Source organism: Xenopus laevis, chromosome 3L (assembly GCF_017654675.1).
Source record: "Xenopus laevis strain J_2021 chromosome 3L, Xenopus_laevis_v10.1, whole genome shotgun sequence".
Taxonomy (NCBI): Eukaryota; Metazoa; Chordata; class Amphibia; order Anura; family Pipidae; genus Xenopus; species Xenopus laevis.
This window is the reverse complement of record NC_054375.1, coordinates 53,157,046-53,182,769: the sequence shown is the minus strand read 5'-3', so window position 1 is coordinate 53,182,769 and position 25,724 is coordinate 53,157,046. Positions and strand designations below refer to the sequence as shown.

Genomic DNA, 25,724 nt, shown 5'->3' with positions numbered 1-25,724 from the left:
ATGCGTTAAGCGGGAAGCCTATTATAAGTCCTAGGCATGCGTTCACTACTTTTCATGATTTTTCAGTAAATCGCTACATTTTAATGGACTAAATGTCAGCTCCTTTGGTGCTCCATTTCTTTTGTATTCTACATTGAAAATTGACTGGGTGGGATCACAGTGTGTGTGCAGCACGCTGGAGCTGAATTCCGACCGGTAAGTGCTCCCGCACTTAATTTATTTATTGCTGTACTGTTGTTGATTCCAGATAATGCACCAGGTTTCATTTCGATCTTACAAACGATAATGGAGGAGGAAAATAATTACCACTAGTCCCTTTGGGCATGTGCATGGATTCTTATGTGGACTTTTGATGGGGAGACAATGATGATGATGGTAAAATCTCAAGGGCAAATGTAAAGTAGCACATAGAGGTGGCCTCAGCTTGCATCAACTTAATTGGAATGGAAAGTACTATTCTAACCCCCCCAAAAATAAACCGACATAGGGAGGCTACATATTTTACTGTAAGGCAAAATTATTCATCCATGTAAGGAAGGTTAGCCCCACCTATAGTGGATCAAAATAAGTTTACATATATGTTTATAAAAATTAGGGATGCACCGAATCCAGGATTCGGTTCTGGATTCGGCCAGGATTCGGCCTTTTTCAGCAGGATTCGGCCGAATCCTTCTGCCTGGCCGAACCGAATCCGAATCCTAATTTGCATATGCAAATTAGGGACGGGGAGGGAAATCACGTGACTTTTTTTCAGAAAACAAGGAAGTAAAAAATGTTTTCCCTTCCCACCCCTAATTTGCATATGCAAATTAGGGTTCGGATTCGGTTCGGTATTCGGCCGAATCTTTCGCAAAGGATTCGGGGGTTCGGCCGAATCCAAAAAAGTGGATTCGGTGCATCCCTAATAAAAATATGTTCCTGTACTTCTGTGAAAATCAAAGACCAAAATAATCCTGTTATGACCATGTTTCATCCTAACAAATGTTATGTCAGAATGGGGAAGGTGGTGTGGAGTGCTCTATATATAAAATAGAATGCTGTTCTGGTCCATTATATTATTATACTTAAAAGTAATCTGTGCACCTATTATTTTGTCTGTTTATTCCAGGTAGGACAGGTGCATAACAGAACAGTATTATGGCAGGGACCAAGGATCAGCTGAAAAGCAAGCTCTTACCCACAAGGTAAACCATGTGCCAGGTCAGAGGTGATGGGTGAATGGACTTTCTGTTTGCCATTTACAGCCCAGTCAGTCTTCCTTCCCACATATATAACCTTTGCTCCTTTTAGCTGAGCTGATTGCAGTTTTGTAGTGGACATCATGAAACTGCTTCCTCTTCTCTCCCTCCTTACTTTTCTGGCCATTACTCAGAACAAATCAGTGAGGGCTGATAAGGTGAGTGATTTTTAATATTACATGTGTGTTTGAGCCATAAATTGTGCTGACTGGTCTGGTCTCTATCTCATATTCAGTATGTTTTCTGCCATTCTCGTTTTCCGTCACCTGAAATTCAGGCAGGTGTCTGACAAATGAACAGCACATAATTGTTCAAAACTAGGCATGTGGCAAAAACAGGCATAAATGCAAATGAAAAAAAAAATATTCAGCAAAACATGTTGGGAGCCCATGTTTTTTTTATTATTTGTTTATATTCTTTCACATTGGTTCCCTGCCCAAGTAGAATTTATAATCTAACCTCCCTATAACACACACGAGTTGGGTTTACCAGCCTTTATCTGCATGTGTTTTTGGTGTATGTGAGTTAGCCCAGGTAAACACATGGAGAACTCTGTGTCCTTATTTTAATTGAACCCAAGATACAAGCAATGCCACAATACTAACCACTTAGGTCTTAAAGAGACAACGTTGTTTCTGCTAAGTAGAGATTATTGCTGAAATATTTTGTATGTACACTAGTTAGGGCTATTTTCCATGGCATTTATCCCTTATGATGCAGATGTATACTGGAAAAATAAATTAGAATGACGTTATTATACAAAAAACTGTTTTTGGATGGAGACTTGCTTTAAATGTTTAAATCCAGTCACTCATAGTTGAACTTGTTCATTTCGGTATAATGGCTGACATTTTCCTACGCTACCCCACTTGTCTGTTAGCAAATAAATGTCCCTGTACTAGGGACAAAATTTGTTCGGGGGAGTAGTTCTGCTGTGGGTGTCTTTCTATGATTTACCCTGTTTATTGCTTTACTGGGTTTCTTTTTTGTAACACATTTTATTGAATAAAAAATGTTTTTTGTTTAATAAGCCAACGCAACATACAACTGAAAATGAAACTATGAACAGTGAAATGGCAGATAAAGACCACCTACGTATGCAACATGCAAAGTTCACCTTTAAATTTATGAACCACCCCTATAAATGTTGCATACACAGACGAATGACTCATACATAGGGAGTATTTTATGTAAGCCTCTGTTTTTCTAATTATCCTGACCCATTTTCTCATTGGGTCCCTTTCCAAATTCTTTGTGGCAAATATAATGTCCCATTCATGAAATCCATTTATCCACTCTAGCTGGCAGATAGACTGTCCTTTTTATATAAAGTTAAATTCTTCCATTAAGAAGCTAAATTATACCTGCACAGTCTCTCAGCAGCTGACTTTTAGGTACAAACCCTGACAATTGATGGTGTGTAATGTACATTTAAATTCAGTGCCTTAGAGGGTAATATAATAATATAATAGCAGACGGTGAGTTTGTTTAGAACACAGTAACTGAAAAGCAAGCAGCCTGCTATAATAGCCTCATTTACTAATATACTGCATCAGCCATTAGTTTTTATCAGCTTACTAAGCAAAATGAATGCCAAGAAATGATTCACCATCTATGACAAGTGAAAATTATTTTTCTGTGCAAATGAATGAAAAGCATCTGTCGGGGAAGCATTGTGATAGCTGTGGTCTTCCCAATGAGGACTAAGGGATAAAAAAAAGCATGCTGGCCTATAATTTCTTGTTGTTGGCTAATTAGGAGCACACATAAGTGATGATAACTTATATTCAGTCAATGTTTTGTTCTTTTTCACTTTCTGGAAAATATTAAAACCTCATGATTACAATTTATGTCCATAATGAGAATTGTGCATGGTTGGGTTTCTTTTAGGGATACACCGAACCCACTCTTTTGGATTCGGCCGAACCCCAGAATCCTTTGCAAAAGATTCGACTGAATACATATGCAAATTAGGGGTGGGAAGGGGAAAACATTTTTTACTTCCTTGTTTTGTGACAAAAAGTCATGCGATTTTCCTTCCCACCCCTAATTTGCAAATTCGGATTCGGTTTGGCCGGGCAGAAGGATTCGGCCATATCCGAATCCTGCTGAAAAAGGCTGAATCCTGACCAAATCCCAAACTGAATCCTGGATTCGGTGCATCCCTAATTTCTTTAGAGTCGGCCTTCTACTCCAGCTTTATCCCAGCAGTGGTCTTCCCAGGAAAGTCCAGGTGGGATGAAAGCAGTGTTGGACTGGCCCACCATGATACCAGTAATGCTCCCAGTGGGCCCAGGTGTCAGTGGGCCCTCTTGCTTCTAACCTTTGGCCTATTTCATGGTCTTTCCCTATTTCTCTTTGGGAAAAAAAAGAGGCTTAATAATGGAAGAATAGAGTATAGTATGTAGAGATAAAAGACTAGGAGAATAAAGAGGTTGAGAGAGGAAAGGAGGAATAATAGTTTGGAAAGTGGGCCCACGGTCTAAGTTTTTCTGGTGGGCCCCTGACATCCCAGTCCGACACTGGATGAAAGCCAACCAGTACAGATAAATCGGTGGAGTTTTTTTTCCTACTGCAAACAGCCAGGCCTGAAGAATTTATTCACAGACAAGAAAGCAGTGCCTGAGACTTCTGGCATATTGCAAACATGTCTTAAATCCTTTCACGTAGTTCAGAATCTCACAGCACATATGTGCAATGGCAGGCACTAGGATGGGATCAGTGCCATTGGATGACTTATTTAATGTCCCGTAGGTTTTAATTATAGCTGTTGATGGCCACACTGTGGACAATTCTTCTGGCCATTCATCTGATGGACACCTAAGGCCCTATTCATTAGAAGTGCTGTTTCTGCCGGGAGGCAGGGTGGGACCTGGCACAATGCAGGCTGCACTGGTTTCATTTCCATGCTACACTATATGGATAATCTCTTTTTCCCCTAAAGCTTTTTAGTAAGCTACACAGGCTTGCAGAGACCTTTTTCCTCTTAAAGGGGTGGTTCACCTTTAAGTTAACTTTTAGTATATTATAGAATGGCCAATTCTAAGGAACTTTGCAGTTGGTTTTCATTATTTATTGTTTGTAGTTATTTTCTTTTCATTTCCCCTGACTCTTTCCAACTTTCAAATGGGAGTCACTGACCCCATCTAAAAACAAATGCTACAAATATATTGTTATTGCTACTTTTTATTGCTCATGTTCTATTCAGGGTCTCTCCTATTCATAGTCATGGCTCTTATCCAAATCAAAGCATGGTTGTTTAGGTATTTTGGACCATAGCAACCAGTACAATTGCAAACTGGAGAACTGCTAAATAAAAAGCTAAATAAATAAAAAAACACAAATAATAAAAAATGAAAACCAATTGCCTCGGAATGTTATCATACTAAAAGTTAACGCAAAGGTGAACACCTTTCACATTTCAGCCTTAGTTATTGATGTAATTTTATATTTATATGTGTTATTTATTTGCTCACACTGTTGTTCCCCTTTTTTGTACCACTAATGTATTATAAAAAATGTGCTGCACTGTGCACACAGGCAGTGTACTTAAATAATTCCTTTGTTTTTGATTTCTTTTAATCATTTCTATTTATTTCTATTTTGTATATGTTTCTTTAACCTCCTGGAACGATAAACATTAAGATTTACCAGGCAAAAATCAGGTAATCAGGTGATAAATATAGAGGCAAAAGAACAAGGTGGCGGTGCCATTCTGAGCACCCTACAAAGTCATGCTGCATTCCAGAATTGGCCGTTCCAGAAATCCAGAACAAAATAAATGGCTTTTTTTTCAAGCTTTATTTAGATTTCTTTAGGGGGTAACAATGTCAAAAATGCTGCCAGGTGAGGAGTTATTTTTAGATATGGGGCAACAAGGTAAAGCTAACAAAAGAGATGGAACAAGAAGGCTTTTTAAGTTAATAATTTCCTGAAACTGTACATGAGTGTTGATGTAATGTCTATTGCTTTTCTTCGTTTCACATTCTCATCTGTCAGTAACTGCCTATTGTAAATATGTTCTAAATAGGTATTTTTTGTAATGCAGAAGCACAATGAAAAGAAGAAACACACTCACAAGTCTGGACATGGTAAGTCATAACTTAAAAGTGTTAATATGAATATAGGATTATTTTATTTGTTGCTACGGAGAGAGCTTACTATATGAGGAAACGCTCAAGCACCTCAGATATATTACTTGCAGCTTAACCCCTGAGGAGCACTTGTATTCGTAGTATTGCTCTGCTATAAAAAATGGGGTCTCAGAAACACTGTTCAGGGCCCTAAACCCAAAAGTAACTAAGTAACTATGAATGTTTACATTTTGGGATTTTTCCAGCAAAGCACAAAACTAATTTTTTTAATTTCAGTTTTAACAGAGAATGGGCAACTGTGTCACTTCCCATTTCAATATGGTAGGATGATATACAACTCCTGTATCAAGATAGGCAAGCATGGACCCAGAAAATGGTAAGAAACCATGTCTGTGTACTGTGAACTGTAATGGATACCCCAGGAAGCAAGTAAAAAATTATAGTCAACGATCTTAGAAGGCAAGTTTAGTTATCACTTGTGATTGGGGGCGGGGAGCGTTCCTGTCTGAAACTGAACATCAAGAATGAGGGTTATCTTCATTCAATATTTGCTGCATTTAAATTAATTTCAGAAGGAATTGTGGATTGCATAGTGCAGTTATTAATGGCATGATTGGCTGCAATCTGGATATATGCATATGCAGGGGTACTTTTGCCATGAGGCTAAATGTGTGCACTCCATTTGATAAGGTTACATGCTTGAAATGATAAAATATCTTCTAGCATTTTTTAGTAGCAGTATGCACAAAATGTCTCTGTCTTAAATATATTGATAATGGGTTGAGTGCAGAGGACCTCTTGTAGTTGACTATATGTATTTTGTGGTCACACCCTCATTGCACCCCCGCCTAATGGTTTTAAAAAATAGTGGTGAGCACAACTTTCCCTTGTTTGTTATAGTTACATAGTTAAATTAAATTGGGTTGAAAAAAGACAAAGTCCATCAAGTTCAACCCCTCCAAATGAAAACCCAGCATCCATACACACACCCCTCCCTACTTTTAATTAAAATTCTATATACCCATACCTATATTAACTATAGAGTTTAGTATCACAATAGCCTTTACTATTATGTCTGTCCAGGAGTTATACAGGAGCAGTGACCAGCTCCATGTTGTAGCTCCCACCCTTCCCAGCTATAGTCAGGTGATCCCACTGGTGTCTAATAAAAGGGCAGCCAAGTTTGGGAGTTTTACTTTGAAAGCAGCTAGTAAGCTGCAGGTAAAACTTGGTCCCTTTGTAAAATGTATAATTAAGCAATTGAATTCTTAATGAATCAGATGAAAATTAAGCGTAGGACTGGCCAGATATGGGATGACTTTGACGTAGTTGGCCAGCTTAAATATATTGCAATATATGGACAAACAATCCCTGTGTTGTTTAAAGGGTAAGGCATTTTTTAGTATCAGTATGCACAAAATGTCTCTGTCTTAAATATATTGATAATGGGTTGAGTGCAGAGGACCTCTTGTAGTTGAATATATATATATATATATATATACTTCAAATAATATTAGCACTCAAAGGTCTTAAAAAATGAAGAAAAAATGTATTAATAAAACGACTAATGTTTTGGCTGACTCTAGTCCTCAGCCTTTTTCAAAGTGCCTCAAAACAACCATGAACATGGCTTTATAACTACAAACCACAAACAAATAATGCCTGGGTGCTGGTTAATAAAGAAATCGTATTATACAAAAAATAGACCGCATTTGCAGGGCTTTCATTTCAAAACAAAATAGGTGGTATTTTTTCAACGTTTCAGCTCTTAGACGTGTATATATATATATATATATATATATATATATATATATATATATATATATATATATACATATTAGCCCATACTGTAAGATATAAGGATAATTTTAAATCACAGAGGAGTTAGGCTTTCAGCCTTGTGTTTTTATACAGGCCACAGAACTCTGAGGAGGTACTTTATTTGTTATATTACAAGTCTCTGTGAGTAGTGGCTAAAATTACATCACTAAGCAATGATTATAACTGATGACATCATTAAGCAATGTTTATAAGGACATAATTACAAGATATTTATGACTCTTTTGTGCTATATATAAGTATATATATATATATATATATATAAAATCAGTATCAAACTTTTTCATATTTATGATATTATGTAATTATGTAATGTATTATTTAACAAATCACTTTATTTTAAATGTATTCCCCAAAGAGTCTCTGTTTTTACCTTCATCCCATCGAATATTTTTGAAGAGACATAAATCCTATTATAACACTTTTAAGATGTACAATATATGTCAGTAACATAAAGTCACAATACAAAGATTCATTAGCATCATTCTGTCCAATAGTATCATGTACTGAGGGTATCATACTGTACTTGTTACTGTAATCTTCCTTAGGTGCTCTCTCACCAAGAACTACGATAGAGACCAGAGCTGGTCATACTGTTTAGAGGGACATGAACATAATATACGCGGTGAGTCTTTTTATTTTCTGTAAAAAAAACTCTAGAGGTACCATACTCCACATGTGATATGTAATTTATGCATTATTGTTTTTTTCCCTGTCTTCTTGTATTCTCAGATCACTGTGAGAATGATCCATGTAAGCCGAGGGGTGTATGTGAAAGCACGTTAAAGGGCTATCATTGTGTATGCAAAGAGTCGTATACAGGGAAGCACTGCCAGACAGGTATTGGAAATGCAAAACTTAGGGATGCACTGAATCCAGGATTCAGTTCGGGATTCGGCCTAAAACACTCCAGCACTACTGTTCATAACATCCTCAGCCAGCCATATGTGCTATATTTCTCCTAAACTTTGAGTTTTCAGATTTGACATCCCTACTTAAGGCTTATGCCATTCTGTTTTTCAGTGCAAATCAAACCCTCTGGTATATCTTAGACTGTAACAAATTACCTTTTATGGAGCAAAGTTTGTGAGCCATTGTCAGCTGTAAGATGGCCCCTCGGGAAGGTCACTGGTTATTTTCACTTAAGTATGTCCCATAACATCCTGGCAGTACAGATATGTATGCTGTCATATTCTGACACAAAGCAGTGTGCTACTTGCCTACTTTGGCTAGAACAATGGGAATCGAAGAAGCCTGAGTCCATTCTTCCATGAGCAAGATGAATAGTTCATCTGAGGTGACATTATCCAGCGGGAGGAAAGTGGCCTTTTATTTGTACTGTATGACAAGATTATTGTCTCTTAGCTAATGGAGCTCTGGACTTGAGATCATAAAACACAATTTGACAGATTGTCTTCTTCTTCTTCTAGATAAGTGTTTTGATAAAAAACGCCTTCAGTACTTTGAGCCTAGAGAGGAATGGTTGCGTTACTCACCTCCAGTCCTAGAGAAATGTGGGTGCACAGAAAAGGGAATTGTTTGCAAACATACAACGGGTCATGGTATGTGTGAAAAATATGAGAACTATTTTCCTGTGTCAAGTCCTGTCTGCATTACATTGGTGTTTCTGATCTTGCAGCATGTTCCAAGAATCCATGCCTTCATGGAGGACATTGCATCCAGTACAACAAAATGACGGCATGTGGTTGCAGCCCAGGGTTCATTGGAACCCACTGTGAAATTCGTATGTACTTTAATGACTTTTCAAGGTCTCATACATGCCCATAACCTTATTTCTCTGCATATTTGCACTTAGACATACAAGTTGGTACTCCCACATTGCTTGCTTGGTCAAACCATGTTCCATTTAATTATTTTTTTATTGTTGTGAATGAAGAAGCTAAGGCAAGCATTATGACTTCACCTAGTTAATATTAGTTACTTCTCTTAGTTTTCCCATGTGCCACTATTTCCTAACATTTAGGATGTTTTTCCTACCATGTGATTTGGAAGTAGCATAGGGCAGGAATTCTGTTTCCATTGTCAAGAGGGTTGTCTTGAAGTAGACAAAACAGAGAGTGCTTTGAACCTTTAGTTAATGTCAGTGCTTGCATTAGCATCAAGGACTTTGAAAATGATCATGGCACATCATAAGTGTTCAATTTTTTTATCCTCAAATTAAACCCTTCTTTTCTCAACTCTGCTGCCCATTTTGATATTTACCTATCTAACATATATTTGTTCTCAGCTTCTTTAGTCTTTTTTTACACCTTCTCCCCAATTCATTAAAGCCTAAGTACCGAGCATCTAAATTCAAGCTGCAGTCATAAATGTATAACTAGGATGACTAATGCAAACAAGCGCATATGAGAAAAACAGCACTTTATTGGTACAGGTATTGCAAAATTCAAATGAAGAGTAGGTGTTTGAAGAATTTATTTGAGGAAGCCAGTAGCCCACTACCTTTCTTCACTATGAATACAGTTAAATATAGTTAATAGTTCAAGCATGTACTGAGGTGTAAGTTTTGAGTGCTGCTTAACCTGTCAAACCCTTGGTACACAAGGTGTTCCTGAGGAAGGGAACCCCCCTACAAAATGTTGTGCTGTATATGCGATCAGTGTCGAATAAACTAAAATCCATTTGATTCTTTAACTAAAAGACATCTTCCCAAGTGACCACCTTTAATGGTATCTTAATTGACACTCCTTTACAGTTTCCTCTCCCTCCTACGCATACCACGATTTCTCCTTTTTGGGCAGGCTATTATAAAACAGTGGTAATTAAAATAACCATGGCAGGTTGTGTCACATTGAATGGGAAGTGCGGCAAGGCACCCTGCTTGGACAATTATTTTGAAGAAAACAAGCACAAACATGTCATTGAGCAGTGCCTTTAGTCTACTTTAGTCTACTCATCTTGGGTCACATCCTTTGTTCTCTTATTGTCTACCTTTCTCTGCTTAGGTTTACCTTAGTCCATACTCCCTTAACTACAGGGGTATAACTAGATACACATTGGCCTCAGGACTGTTGTTTTCCGGGCTCCCTCATTAACACTCCCAAAAACCTACAGTATGTCCCAAATGACAACCAGTCGGAAAATTACTGACTTTTACCTGTATGGCCTACATGTGGAGGCTGTCAGTTACCTAACCTAAAAACGTCAAAAATGCAAACATTTATATGCAATTTTAAATGCAATTTTATAGAGGATTTGGCAGTTTGGTGTATACAAAACGCAGTTGTTACTGCAGTCTTTGGATCTCAGCACAGGTAAATACAAGCCTCATAATAAGTGATTTGGATTCTGCTAAATATCACAGGTAGAATAGGCTTCCTGACATTAGAATTGTCCATCGGATGTAGTGCTTTTTAGCCCACCACTAACCTATTATGTTTCCCGTTATCTCTGTTGTACAGTGTTTTGGAGTTGGCGCTTTCTCTGGTGGTCTGTTGGCAGTATTGACAAGAGGAAATGCTATCTGAACTAAGCTCACCATACATTCAGAAATATAATATTAATGACAAACAATCATAGGATCACAAAATATTTCCAAAAAGAGTAAAATCTATTAAATCAAGCAAGGAAGATCATTAGTCAGGTTGGTCATTGGGCATTAATAACTGACCCAGCTGGGTATAGACCCAGCTGTACCCATAGTGATCTATAAAAACAGATAGATAGCTAATTATGCCTGGGCTGTGTTGAACTTAAAAATATAGCAAATAACTGCATAACTTAAAGGGATACTGTCATGGGAAAACATGTTTTTTTCAAAATGCCTCAGTAAATAGTACTGCTCCAGCAGAATTCTGCACTGAAATCTGTTTTTCAAAAGAGCAAATGGATTTTTTTATATTTCATTTTGAAATCTGACATGGTTTGTCAGTTTCCCAGGTGCCTCGAGTCATGTGACTTGAGCTCTGATAAACTTCAGTCACTATTTTCTACTGTACTGCAAGTTAGAGTGATATCACCCTGCCTTTCCCCCTAGAAGCCTAACAATAGAACAATGGGAAGGTAACCACATAACAGCTCCCTGGTAAATATATGAACAGCACTCAATAGTAAAAACCCATGTCCCACTGTGACACCTTCAGTTACATTAAGTAGGAGAAACAATAGCCTGTCAGAAAGCAGTTCCATAGCACAGCACTGGTTCTTTCTGAAAGCACATGTCCAGGAAAAACGACCTGAGATGGCTGCCAATATTACAGCTAAAAAAAATACAATTATTGGTTCAGGAATGAAATCTTATATTGTAGAATGAATTATTTGCAGTGTAAACAGTGGAATTTAGGAATAAAAATACAATTCATGTGAAAAGTCTAATGTTCCCTGTAGTATGTCTTGAGGACTGCTATAGATTACTCTTCTTTTGTACGCATTCAAAGAAAAGATATCATATTATGCTAAGGCTGAATTTATTTTTGCCTCTCATTCATTTCTCAAGCCAAACGTGTAAGAAAATACATTCTTTTTAAATTCAAACATTTTATACTAATTTTCATATTATTTGTTTCATTCATGGAGACCAAAAAGAGACATGCTACACTGGAAAAGGCATTGGATACAGGGGAACAGGAAATACAACATTGTCTGGAGCACCCTGTTTGCACTGGGACTCTGATATCATTGAGCATGAAGTATCCATGTACGGTGGCCATCGAGGAAAAGTTCATGGCATAGGTTCTCATCCATACTGCAGGTGGGGCAAAAAACAGTATTACATTTACAATATACACAGTACTTCTACACAGAAACTGAATGAAAAGGATAATATATAACATAGTGTATGCAGTTAAACATACCAATCTATAGCTGCAGAGCGTAAACAGTAATGCTGAGTTGGACTGCATAAACATTTGAGAAGCATAACTGTGCAGGGTGCTAAGTACAATAGACCAAAATACAGTACATGCACTAAGCTGATAAAATAGACATACCTTGACTACTCTGACAACAATAAGATCTGCCTTGATAATATAGATAACAGAATAGTATACCTGCATTACACAGAAAAGGCCATGCTGATGCGTATTAAGTATATAATAAGCAGACATGCCTTTAGTATGCATACCTGTACCTAAATGGAAGTAGATAATGAATGAGGCTTCTTAATTTAATAATTTTAGTAATTTAGTATGGGACTTTCCCACAATGGGAGTTTCCTTCCTATGTATTTTCCTATGTATTACAAGGCAACAAAGGGTTACTGAGCACCAAAGTCAAACCTACTGAGAATGGAATCCAGGTATTGGTCCTCTGTCTAAAGTCCTCAGACTTTCCTGTAAATTGAAAGCAGGATCTGAACCTATGAGAAAGAGTTAAGGTGGCCATAGCCATTTACTATCTTTCCTGAGACCATTAGTCACAGGAAAGATCTTTCGTTTTCTCAACAAACATTAAGAGCTGAATCGTCAGATATGAAGGTAGAAACAATAAAATTCTACCTCAATCTGATGTTCCAGCATTAACCAACTACTGATATCTGGGCGCCTTCAAAGGCACCTGATAAAACTTTTCCATCCTGTTTGATCTATAAGACGACCGATATCCAAGGCTTTTGACAATAATGGTGGCCTCGTCTTCCTCCAGACACAGACCGAATGTCGTACAAAACTGCATTTCATAAATAATATCTGTGCTGTATGGCCACCTTTAGCATAATCATATAATCCATGTTATTGAAGCAAGTGGTAAAAAGGGCATCAATTCTACAGCATTGCTATAAGTGTGTAATATTGGTATGGATAGTTTTACTTGTGTTTTCCTTTTGTGGCATAGGAATCCTGAGAGGGATACACAACCCTGGTGCTTTGTTATGAAGGAGCAAAGACTGAGCTGGGAGCATTGCCTCATTCCACGTTGCACCCAGCCGCCAGGTATAACACTTTATTCAGTTTAATGAGAAGAACATATCTCATGGTTTATAATGTGAAACTCTACTGACTCTATCAGAAAATCTTCATGTAATTCAGTAAATTATAAAACCACAGCTTTATGGGTCTAACAACTAATAACTATTCAGCAGTTGTTGACTAGTGATAATGGGTTCTGCACCCGTGAATTAAGTTTACAGTGCTGTAATCTATTAGTTGTTACTGGGCTATAAATCTTAATACTTCTCTAAAGCCTAAATTAGCTGCACTCATGGCTTTCTTGAACTACCAGTCACCTAGCCAGTGATGTAACTAGATATTATTGGGTCCCAAAGCAAATTATTTTTCAGGCCCCCCAAAATGTCTAAAGGTTGATCTGTTTTGCCAATATATATTGGCATTGTATATGAATTAGGGCCCTTATAGGGCTCCTATACCTCCTGGGCCCCGTGCAGCGGCTGGGTCTGCTTCCTCTGTAGTTACACCCCTGCACCAAGCCAGTTTTTCTCTGTCTAATGGGAGCTGAGTGGCTACATTGCACAAGGTGTATATATTTTACTACTTTTGAGGGTACCAGTGGTAGAAGGAGCAAACTTGTACAACTGGTGTACAATTTTTTTACTAGTGTAGGAAAGGCTTAGCTTAGTCTGGAACAGTTACTGAATAAACCGGCACCAGAATTGATCAAGTACTCATTACTACTATAAAATGTGTTGGCTAGTGCACAAATACATCATGTTGCAAAGCTTTACAGCTGACAGGAATGCTAGGATTTTCATTTTAGGTACAATTGGTGGGCTGCAGGTTGGACATTCTCTGTATGAATAGAGACACTGGAATTCCAATGCCTGCTTGAAGATATGAGGGCTCATTTACGACCTCCTGTGTGCAAAATGGGTGTAATTGTCCCCTGGTTTTTTAGCACTTTGTACACTGCTATTGCAGAATTCTCTGTGCTTCAATTCATTCACTTTACTCACAAGGGGCAGGTGGGAGGGGGACGTATAAAGGCATCTGCCCTCCCGACCTTAATGTAGCTTTTATTCCCCATATGTCATAAAAGGCAGTAGCCCAGGAGCAGTAACCCATAGAAACCAATAAGATGTTTGCTTTGAAACAAAAGACTGCTATTTACTACATGCTGATCGGTTGCTATAGGTGATTAAACCAATCGCAAACTTTGCACCTTTTATTACATTTTCCATTTTATATATATAAATATATATATATATATATATATATATATATATATATATATATATATATATATATATATATATATATATATACAGTCTGTATTTGTTTTTTCCAGTTTGTGTTGATGTATTGTCAATAACCAACAGACCATCCCCGCCCTTGTTTATCATCGCTACTAAAACATTCCTCTTTTTTTTCTTCCCGCACCATTTCCTGTGCCGTGCCGTCCATTAGAAACCACTGACATTGTTTTCGGCTTCAGCGTAATATTCCTGTGCCGTTTATTACCACATCACATTGCATCTGTTCAGTACAGTAGTTTAATTAACGTAAAATGTTATCACTAAGGAACTTTTTCAGCCAAGCAGCATATATCTATACAAGCCCACTGGACAATTTCTAAACCACATCAGCTTGGTGGTGCCAGCTATAAAACAGCCTTTATTCTGCAAGTTGTAGTGTGGTCGTTGTATTCACACATTTTCAATGCAATCAGCCTAACAGCTGGAGAGAAACAGCTTCTCTTTTCCTGTCAATGCAATGAGTCAGCCTGCTGCTGTCCAAGGCCTCTACAAAATGACAGCGGGTCAAGTCGTGACAATTAGTGCGTTCAACTTTTTCATTTTCGAGGCTAAGACCTGTACACAACTTGTTTTTTTTAATTATAAAAAAACTTCCCTTATCTTTTCTGGGGCTGTCTTCAGTACTATAAGTAGTAGGTTGGTGCTATAATGTGTGTATACAATATGAGTGCAAACAGATGACTGGTCTTCAGTTGCCCCATTTTGTATCACGCAGCTCACGTAGAAACGGAACTGAAGCATGAGTAGCACTGAGTCAGAATCTACCTACGGATGTCAGTTTCACTTTTATTAAAGATTATCAGAGCAGAATAGGATTTCTGAGCAGAGCAAGCTAAGCTATAAGAACACGCTTCACCCAAAAATCATTTCAGATAAGGAGAAAAAAAACTCTCAAAAATAAGCAACCCAATTTATTCTGAAATTATATTTTGCCTCAAAAAAGTACATTTTCAGAGATACCCTTACCGACACCAACAACTAGTATCATAATTAGAAAAGGAACTTAGGCAGAATTAATCACAGATTACGTTTATATAGAAAAGTCATATTGTTACTTTAGTGATATAGTTAGTTAGCCAAAAATGTAATGTATAAAGGCTGGAGTGACTGGATGTCTAACATAATAGCCAGAACACTACTTCCTGCTTTGCAGCTCTCTTGGTTTCCACTGATTGGTTACCAGGCATTAACCAATCAGTTACTTGAGGGGGAGCACAAGGGTCATAACTGTTTGCTTTTGAATCTGAGCTGAATGCTGAGGATCAATTGCAAACTCACTGAACAGTTATGTCCTATGTGGCCCCCCTTAAAGTCACTGAGTTTGAGAGCTGAAAAGCAGGAAGTTGGATTCTGCTCTGTTATGTTAGACATCCAGTCAGTCCTTTATAAATTACATTTTTGGCTAACTATATTAGAACCAGGCATACCTCCCAACTGTCCTGTTTTAAGAGGGACAGTCCCTCTTTTGACAGCTCAACCTGCAGTCCCTCATTTGTACTGGAAAGTTTTCTCTGTACTGAACAGCCAGAAATAGAAACAATGTTTCTAACTTAATTGGCTTTTGGCAGAGAACCGAGCACAGCCACAACAGAAGATAAGATACATTTGTAACAATTTAAGATAACAGGTCCCTTGAGAAGTTAGACTCATAGCTTAAAGGGCAATTCACCTTCATTAGCAAAACTGTAATAAAAAAAAAATAAAAAAACCACAGAAATATGTTCAAACTTTTATAACCTGTGAAATTTTGTAAAATGAACATGGTAATTAGGGGGTGTGGCCACAAAATGGGCGTGGTCAGACAATTTCACCACGCTACCCGCGTCAACTTTTTTGTCCCTCTTTTTATTTCCAAAATGTTGGGAGGTATAGAGCCATTTTTTATTTTGCACAGCCTATCTATTTACCCAGTTTTTACACTGAACTGTTTCTTTTTTGGGCACCCTTAACTCCAATCACAGTTAGAAATACAAAGGAGCACTGTAGATATCCATTATCTTGCAGTAGTATCAAGAATATCTATTGTACATGTTCATACCAGATCTAGCCATAGCTTACCTTTATGCTGATGTTCCATATATATATTGGGGAAAATTCTTTACTTAATTTTCCTACAAGCTGCCTTCCTTCACTGTCAGCTACCAAATTATAGGGCTGGCACCACTAGGGAGTCTTGTATGGAAAGCCCAACCTGCCATTTACTGTAGGATAGATGTGAGGAGAAGGTCTATTTGATTTCCTAGATATTCCTGGATGTCAGTTAGAGCAACACTATGGAACTATAGCAGAATGGCTGCAGTGTTTTCAGTCATGTTATGAGCTAAGGGGTAAGGTGAATTATTTTTATCTCAAAAGGGGTATTAGCCTGATATCAGGCAGGTTTGAAAGTGCAGTCAGGTACGCATTCCTGTAGGCCTGCCCATTAGCCCTAGGCCAATGATTGGTTCTGCCTGATACGGCCCTAGTCATGTGTAGGCAACTGGGCAAAGATCTGCTCATTTCTTCTTAGGACAAGAACAGGTATGGGACTTGTTATCCAGAATGCTTGGGAGCTGAGATTTTCCGGATAAGAGATCTTTCCTTAATTTGGATCCCAAACCTGTATGTACTGTATCAGAAGTTATTTTTTAAAATGTAGCAAAATGTGTCACCAACAAACCAGTAAACTAAGGACATATGGGCTGCTGCAGATGGTAGTCTCTATTTACATGTTCAAAGTAGACCCTGCTAGTGACATAAGGTGACAAAACGTGTGGGTAGACCTTGCCAAACGAGTGGATAATAAAGTGTCTGGGCAGCTTAACATGTCAACTCACAAACCTATTGCCTGTGTTTGCTGTATGTGTCTTTAACTGTCAGTTTGGGCTGTACCTGTTTTGAACAGTTAGTGGCCTATTTATTAAAGGCGAACCAAACCCTAAATTATAAAAACCCCTACCCTACATAGACCCCCCCTTCTCCCCCCCCCCAGCCTAGCTGTTACCTTCAGTAAATGCCCCTAACTCTTTACTCACATCTCTTTGCAAATTCAGCGCAGTGTAGCTCACGGGCGCCATCTTCTTCTCTTTGGTTTTCTTCTGATAGTAAGTGCCGTATCAGTGCATGTGCAGTTGCAGCAGTATTCGTGTTTTTGACAACTGAGCATGCGCAGAAGAAGACGCCCGTGAGCTACGCTGTGCTGAACCTGCAAAGAGAGATAAATAAAGAGTTAGGGGCATTTACTGAAGGTAACAGCTATGCTGGGGGAGTAGGGAGGGGTTCTATATAGGGTAAGGTTTTTTTTAATTAAGGGTATGGTTCTCCTTTAAACCTCTATTTTTTCTGGTTGAGTTTTTAAGGGGAAAACTACAATTTTTTTTTTTTACATTTTTAGATATTTATTATGCCCCAAAGCTGCTAAAAATCCAAATCCAAAAATACTCCAGCTAAAACCTGTCGAGGTCATGTGGAAGTCAATGGCTGAAGATGTTTCTTAACATAATCTGATAAATTTGAGTTGTCACGGCGACAAATGAGTTAAATGCATGCATGGGAGTTAGGTCGACTTTATTTTAATAAAAAGAAATTAGATGAAATCAAGTTTTATTAAATACCCCTCTTAAGCTGGCCCTTCTACCTCTGCTAGTTAGTGCTGTCTCCTGTAGGTTATACTTTCACTCTTGAACTCATATCTTTAAGGTAAAGAACTGGAAAAAAAAATCTATTTCAATAGGGGAACTGAGTAAAAATGATAGTTATATCCATTTGTGTATGCTTATCATATACACCCATCCTAAACAATGATTTCAGTACATACAGTATGTCATCAAAGGCCAGGTTGTAGTATTGCATTTAACTGTGGTAACTATAACAGTGGTTATACCATGTTTTGTATAAAACTGCAATGTGTTATCACAGGCACTGCTGCACCACCAAAAGTCACTGAAACTCCATCTCCAACAAAAAGTTTCAACCAATCAACAAGTAGCCCTAAACCCACAAACAATACACAGGGACCAGTGGATGGGCGCATAGACCTACCTGTGGATTGTGAAAGAAAGTTTCAGAAGACCCCATCTATCATGCCAAGGATTGTCGGGGGCCTAGTAGCTCTGCCTGCATCCCATCCTTACATTGCTGCACTGTACATCAGCAATCATTTTTGTGGAGGGTCTCTTATCTCATCATGCTGGATAGTAACTGCAGCTCACTGCTTAGAGCAACGGTAAGAAGCCTCTATTTTAAATGTGAAACATAACATTGTCGGGATCATTCCATAAATGCTATAACGTATTTATAAGTGATGATATAAACCACAACTGTATCCAACACCATTTCCAAACTAATTTCTCTCTGGCATCTTTTTTCTTTTACAATATGAAAAGTTTAATCAACCATTGCTGGGTTTATGGACATGGTCCAGCACGGCGCTATTAAACGCAGTGGGTTTGTGGGTTGTGGCAATACGTTCATGTTTGGTGTGTTCTATTTTAAATGGCTTTATTAAAAGTTATATTTTAAGTGATGGTGTGGGTCAGAATTGCTACTAGTGAAACTAGCGTGGTTGGTCTGAACTGGGTTGCTGGTAGTAGTAGTACAGGCATTCAGACTTTCTGGGTCCCTGACTTTCACTCCAGCTGTTTTAGAGCTTATTTATTATTACATTTTCCAGAAAATTTGCTTTGCGGGAAAAAAATCCGATTTTCATCAGATTTTCACAATTTCACCCGAAAACTCTGAAAACTTCGGGGTATTGCAGCAGGTTTTCTGATTCTGACTTTTCAAACCTCGGGGTTTAATATATACTCGAAAAATTAGTTATTTTTTAAAAGTCTGATTTTTATTTAAAAAAAAATCATGAAGTTTTCATGATTTTTGCATTCGGAGTTTAATAAATAACCCCCTAAAAGTTAACTTAAAGGTGAACCACCCATTTAAAGTCTTGCGTTTGTTTTGTTAATAACTAGGCAAAACATTTCTCAGTTAAAACTAAAGGTCAGAGAATGAAGAATAGACAAAGAATAGACACTGTGTCTGATTTACTAACACAGGTATGGGATCTGTTATCCAGAATGCTCGGGACCTGGGGGTTTCCAATTAACGGATCTTTAAGTAATTTGGATCTTCATACTTTAAGTCAACTAGAAAATGATGTAAACATTAAATAAACCCAATAAGCTTGTTTTGCTTCCATTAAGGATTAATTACTGTATATCTTAGTTTTGGATCAAGTATAAGGTACTGTTTTATTATTACAGATAGATGGCTGGGATCTTGAATAAAACTACATTTTTATGTTACAGACCAAATGTGACGAAGATCTCTGTGGTGTTAGGACAAAGCCGTTTCAACAGTACAGATCAGCACACAGTTACACTCTCAGCTGAGAAGTATATTTTGCATGAAAACTATTCTGGGGACACCTTGCAAAACGATATCGGTGAGGCTTAAGCACTTTGCTCTGCATAAAGATTTATAATAAAGCGTAATATCATATTTCACCTTGAAAAATCCTGTTTCGTGGGTTCAGATTTACATTTGGCAGCATTTATAAAATTCATCACAGTACAGGAGAGAGGTCACGCACATCGGTAAATGCTAGGAAACATACCAATATACTGTATATCGACAATGTCCAGGCTTGGGAAGACGTGCAAGGCAAAACAGATCACTGAATCGGCTGATCGAAGTAAAAGAAACAGAGACAGGTGGAAAATACATCAGTAGTGTATACAGAGTGTAAGGGCATGGTATCCAAATCAGTCATTTTATGAATGGACACATTCAGACTCATCAGACTAATCAGACTCAATATTCTATACAATCCTTTGAGTGTGGGTCGGTGGGTGTGCATAGATGTTTGTGGGTATGTTGATACAGATATGTAGAGCTGTGATGGCAATGTATTCTCTTTACGCAGCACTGGTGAAGGTGAAGTCTAAAAATGGGCTTTGTGCAGAGTTTTCTCAGTTTGTGCAGCCTATATGCCTCCCTCAACAGTTCAAGATGGCAGAAATTACAAAGCAGTGTGTAGTGGCTGGATGGGGTCATCAATATGAAGGTAAGAAAATAATACCACAATGTAATTTGCATTAATGTAACTGAAATATTGAGCAGTAAATGTAATTTTTTGCAGTTTCAGCCTTGCCATTTTCTCTCATGCTGAATGGCCACAGACTTATTTATTACCATATTTCCTAGGTTCTATAGCCTGTACAGAGAGATTACACACATCCTCCACCATAGGGCTGCCCCATACTAAGCTCAATTCTTTAGGGAAAATGAGAGTATAGTAGCCCTTAAATCAAACTTTTCAGGAAACATTAGATTTAAGAAAAGAAAAGAATGTGCATAAAGCCATAGCGGCCAGTTGAAGTGGTTTGGTACAGTGGTGGCCAAACCTGTTCCCTATAGACAATTAACAACATCACAGTTGGGAAATACTGGCACACATGGATCAACAAGTGGAATGCTAACTCCAGACAGATCGGCGTGTGCTGCTAACTAATCCAACAAGAGACCACGCATTGTTATTAGTGAGCAATTTGTGTGGGAACTTCTGTTCCATTTCATGTTAAGCTGATAAATGCAACTCAAAACCAAAAAGTTATCCCAAAACTCTATATTATATTAAACAGGGGTGATCCGGGCCCCTCCGCCGCTTGAGGCAGAAGCAGTTGCTGCTGCCCCCCTCCCCCGGAAATTCGCTCTTTAAGTACCAGGAGCAGCATTTTTGCTGCCCCTGGTACCTAGTGGGGTGCTGCCGCCTGAGGCGACAGCCTCAACTTGCCTCATTGGCGAAGCACCCCTGATATTAAAAATATGTCTTTATTTTTCTGGGATAAAGCCCCCAGTTCAAAAACCAAAAAAAGTTATCCCAAAACTCTATATTATATTAAAAATATGTCTTTATTTAAAAATCATGTTAAAAAGGTAGGCATACAGACCACATGGTATTTCGCCTTTTGCGTTTCATACCCCCCGGTACTTAGGTAATACCTATGATTAAGTATGACTATGTACCAGGGGGTATGAAACGGGTAAGGTGAAATACCATGTGGTTTGTATTCCTATGTTGTTAACATGATTTTTAGCATTTTTTTTTAGCATCCCACTATATATTTTTTCTATGATAAATGCAACTGCCTATGTTAGGGCTATAGGTAAACTCAGGGTCAGACTGGGCTGGTGGGACACTGGGAAAAAACCTGATGGGCCCCACCTACACCGACCCACTTGAAACCGTGAGCTATTTCCTACAGACATCAGGGAGGAAGGGCGGGAGCATTTGTGCACCCAAGTGGTTTACATGTTTCTATAAAGGTTTTAGGTAAAACAGGGAAAATCTATCTAATCTCTTGAACTGATGAACAAATGTTTTGCTCTTGTAGCGCTATAGTAAACTGACTTCTGCCAGGGCAGTTTTAGCTACTTTCCTTTGTGGGCTGAGACCATGAGCTCTCTTTCTCAGGGGTAAGCCCTCGCAACGCGGTGGATGCAGGGTGTAGTGTAACTGTAACTGTGTGCGATAGCACAATGATGGGCGCCAGTAGTTCTTTAACGGTTGAACAAAGAACTGTGTTTATTGAACAATAGCACATAGATCATTCAGCGCATTGATCCACAATGGAGCATAGAACATACACAGCAGCATAAAGGAAGCATATACTCACAGCACGTATAGGCTGAATCCCCACAGGCTAGGGAATATACAGCAGAGAGTAAGTTGACAGCATGTGATGGGTATTGCCCAGTTTTCCGGATATCTTCCAGTGGCAGACTAGGGGAATTCCTACCATCCCTATCTCAACACTTGGTTCCTTACTCCAGGTCAGTAATACCCTGGGATCTTAATCCCTCTAATCTCCTCGGCGGAGCCTTGAGCTGCTCAACTAAATAACCTCTCTATCACTCCTAGAGTGATCTATAAACGAGTATAAATGAGTATAGCTGTCTAATTACTAGGGCCAAGGCGCCTAGGGTCGACACTACCCATTCCCTTCCAGCCTGCTTGGTTGGGCTAAAGCAATGGACCCAGAACACATGGTTCCTAAACCTTTTATACTCTGGCACAGTGCCATCTGGTGTACACTGTGTGAACTACAAGGGTTACATAAGCACAAGGTCCCCATAAGGACCCACTAAGGTGTCCATATTACTAGGGATGTGCCTGTCTGTAATGTGTAAGGGTGTCTAAGATTTTCACATCCCTACACTCTTATTTACACTGATGGAATATAAAAACATGACATCAATATACTACCAGCTCCATCTAGCCTGTTTAACTACAGTAGTTTCTTTTAGGTTCTTAAAATACCTGTGCTTTTCCCAGGCTTCCAAGAGAAAACGTCAGCTCATGGCCTTGTGTCCCGGTATTTTGCTCACTCCAAAATACATTCCCCTCTTGAACTTTATTGATCTTATCTGTATATTTAGAAGTTTGAGTCACTGAGATTGTTGCAGATGGCAATATACAATTACTCCTACTGGAGATGGTTCTGTCTTAATTTGTATAGTTTGCTGATTCTATAATCCTGCAGAGAAGTCATTTTACCTTTGTTTTCACAGGAGCAGAACGCTATGCATTTTTCCTGCAGGAGGCATCTATGCCTATCATCCCTTACACCCAGTGCCAGTCTCCTAATGTCCATGGTGATAGAATGATGCCAGGGATGCTCTGCGCTGGCATGATGGAGGGAGGAGTTGATGCATGCCAGGTGAGACTATAGGCCCAGTGGTACAGTGATTCTAAAGGTTGAACAAGATAATGTGCTTTGCTGCATGTAGGGAAGTTTCCCTTTTATTACATTGTACATAATTCAGTGGAACAGAATGTACAACATTATTTAGCTGTATGGGAGTAGTAGCATAACTAATTCATCCCTATGCTTTCATGCAAGAGTTGTACAGACCACACATGCATTATATGCTGCATTGCTGGAACTGTCTGTCTTCAGAACCCCGCTTTCCTCTAGCCAAGATCCCCACTTTCCTCAATGATTTGGTTGCTCCCTCTTAGGTCTATTAATAAGCTGCCTTTTGTCATAGTCACAACCAGCACTGCAGAAACTAGCATGGGGCACATAGGCAATTCTTTAAAAGTAATTTTGTTAAACATTTTGTTAAAAAAAAGGGTTTTCAGAATTACAACCCATTTCACTGGGAGGGACTGGCTTGTTATTATCATAAAGAAATATTATGCTTATTGTATCATTAATGGTCTTGGTTCCATTTTAAGGGTCTCTTGTCTGAGTTTTTTTTCACTTATGAAGATTGAGGATATCTCTCAGCCAGTAGGGTTTGCTCATTCAGTGAAGACAATATCTGGTCTCTGACCACATGCATTGTATAATGATATCTAAAACATACTGTATGAGCAGTGTAAGTACAAGCCAATGTAAGTACATGCCAATCACTGTGCTTTCTGCTTCTGAACAGGGGGATTCTGGAGGACCTTTAGTGTGTGAAGTGGATGGACGCATTGAATTGCATGGCGTAGTAAGCTGGGGATCTGGATGTGCTGAAGAGAACAAGCCTGGAGTATATACTGCTGCCACCAGCTACACGGGCTGGATCAGAGCCAACATTAGCTGAGCTGCACAATAACTCAACATCTTTACCTCATAATTATGCCTTGTGTGCCCACCTTCAAAAAACACAGAGACACTTTCAATTTACTAACATTTCACTTCTTAGAATTTGTGCTTAGTGCAATGCATCCAAATTTTCTCTAATAGCTCATAGACTTTGCAAGCAAAAAAAGATCTGCTTTATAATGTATGTGTATAGAAGTTTTCTTTGTGTCCTGGTGTTACATTTGAGCATACACAAGACGAGTGCAGCTTAGAGAGAATATAGTATGTATCCAATACCATACAAGAAACTACACATATGAGCAAATGTATACCGACAAATACAAGAGGTCCTCTGCACTCAACTCATTATCAATATATTAAGGACATTAAGAAAGTTTGTGCCATAAGCTGCTAAAAATGCCCTCCCCTTTAAACAAAACAGGGATTGTTTGTCCATATATTCCAATATATTTAAGCTGGTCATCTACTTCAAAGTCATCCCTGGTTTGGCCAGTTCTACATTTATTTTCATCTAATTTTTTAAGAATTCATTATACATTTTACACAGGGACTTCGTTTACCCGCAACTCCATGTGTAAAGTGTATAATGAAGCAATAGAATTCTTAGTGAACCAGATGAAAGTTGAGTGCAGGGCTGGCCAGACCAGGGACGACATATTTGTCTATATGAATTTTATAGTCACAGCTTAATTGCTCCCCACTTAATGGATTAAAAATTAATGGTGAGCACCCTTTTTATTGCTATGAGTAAATGTATTGCAAATACCTGATAAACTAATGCTCCCTACACCTAGTTACAACATCCAGCTGGCTCTTTGATACAACTAGTCATGCATTAATAAATTTATAGTTTTCATTTGCCTAACCTAATTCATTAATGTATTGCACCTATTAAACTAAAGGTGTGTAATTGGCTTATTATAATTCAGGTTGCAAGCAGACAATTGCAGTCATCCTGCACTATATATTAGAGTGATAGCCTGTGCCAACTTTGGGTACACTGGATAACACATGCAGATGTTTAATCACTATTCAGGAGAAAATGGGTTCAGGTGAGGCTAGAAAAGGATTTATTTAAGGGCTGCACATTATAATCATGAGTCTTTTTTTTTCAAACTCAACAAATGAGTTACTAGTTAATGCTTGTATACATAGAAATAATTGCTGATCTATTCTAAAAAGTAAAATAATTTTAAAAACATAATACAAATGCATGTTTTTAAGTATGTTACATAGTTTTTTAAAGGATGCATTCTATTTATGTATCGTTAATGGAATTCTTCCACTGGCCTTTCCAGCTCTCCAGAATAGGCAGCCTAATCTTAACGACAGATGCAAGAGGATGTTCCACTGGGAATGCTGCCTACCAGCTCTACATTAGTCATTTTGCTGGAGATCAACTTGTAAAAAACATTACTTCTTTTGCATAGTGGACTCCCAGCATGAATGCATGCCAGTGGCGTAATTAGATGTTACTGGGTCCCCCAGTAAATTTAATTTAAGGACCCAAAGCATTGACCTATTCTACCAAGATACAGTATATGGTAACTGCTCATTAATGCCTTACTGTGCCCTTTACATTCCCGGGCCCCTCTGCAAGCGCATGGTCTGCTTCCTTTATAGTTACTCCACTGATGCTTGGTTATAGAGTATGCAGTGAGCATGTCGTTCTAAACCTTTAACATTTAGGAAGCCCTTGACAGAGCAACAGGCTTATAGGGATTATATATAATATTAATAACATTTGATCTACAATTTGTGCATAATGCTATATTTCTAAATACCAATAAAAGATTTTAATTATTTTCTTTAA

At 38.3% G+C, this 25,724-nt stretch overlaps 1 protein-coding gene across 1 annotated transcript; it reads left to right on the top strand.

The window, feature by feature from the left end:
• Positions 1-1,285: 1,285 nt before the first annotated feature.
• On the top strand, positions 1,286-25,724 carry f12.L (coagulation factor 12 (Hageman factor) L homeolog). The gene is made up of 14 exons (XM_018252205.2): positions 1,286-1,396; positions 5,287-5,329; positions 5,609-5,708; positions 7,720-7,796; positions 7,904-8,011; positions 8,602-8,733; positions 8,811-8,915; positions 11,708-11,882; positions 12,962-13,059; positions 18,234-18,540; positions 19,619-19,755; positions 20,236-20,376; positions 22,884-23,032; positions 23,754-25,724. The coding sequence occupies exons 1-14, from the start codon at positions 1,322-1,324 to the stop codon at positions 23,907-23,909; spliced, it is 1,803 nt and encodes a 600-aa protein (XP_018107694.1). The 5' UTR covers positions 1,286-1,321; the 3' UTR covers positions 23,910-25,724.

Excerpts from the sequence above, each read along its gene's own strand:
- f12.L (XM_018252205.2), top strand. The coding sequence starts at position 1,322 with ATGAAACTGCTTCCTCTTCTCTCCCTCCTTACTTTTCTGGCCATTACT. Across the intron at positions 5,709-7,719 it reads AAGCATGGACCCAGAAAATG|GTGCTCTCTCACCAAGAACT; the intron begins GTAAGAAACCAT and ends AATCTTCCTTAG. Across the intron at positions 20,377-22,883 it reads ATGGGGTCATCAATATGAAG|GAGCAGAACGCTATGCATTT; the intron begins GTAAGAAAATAA and ends TTGTTTTCACAG.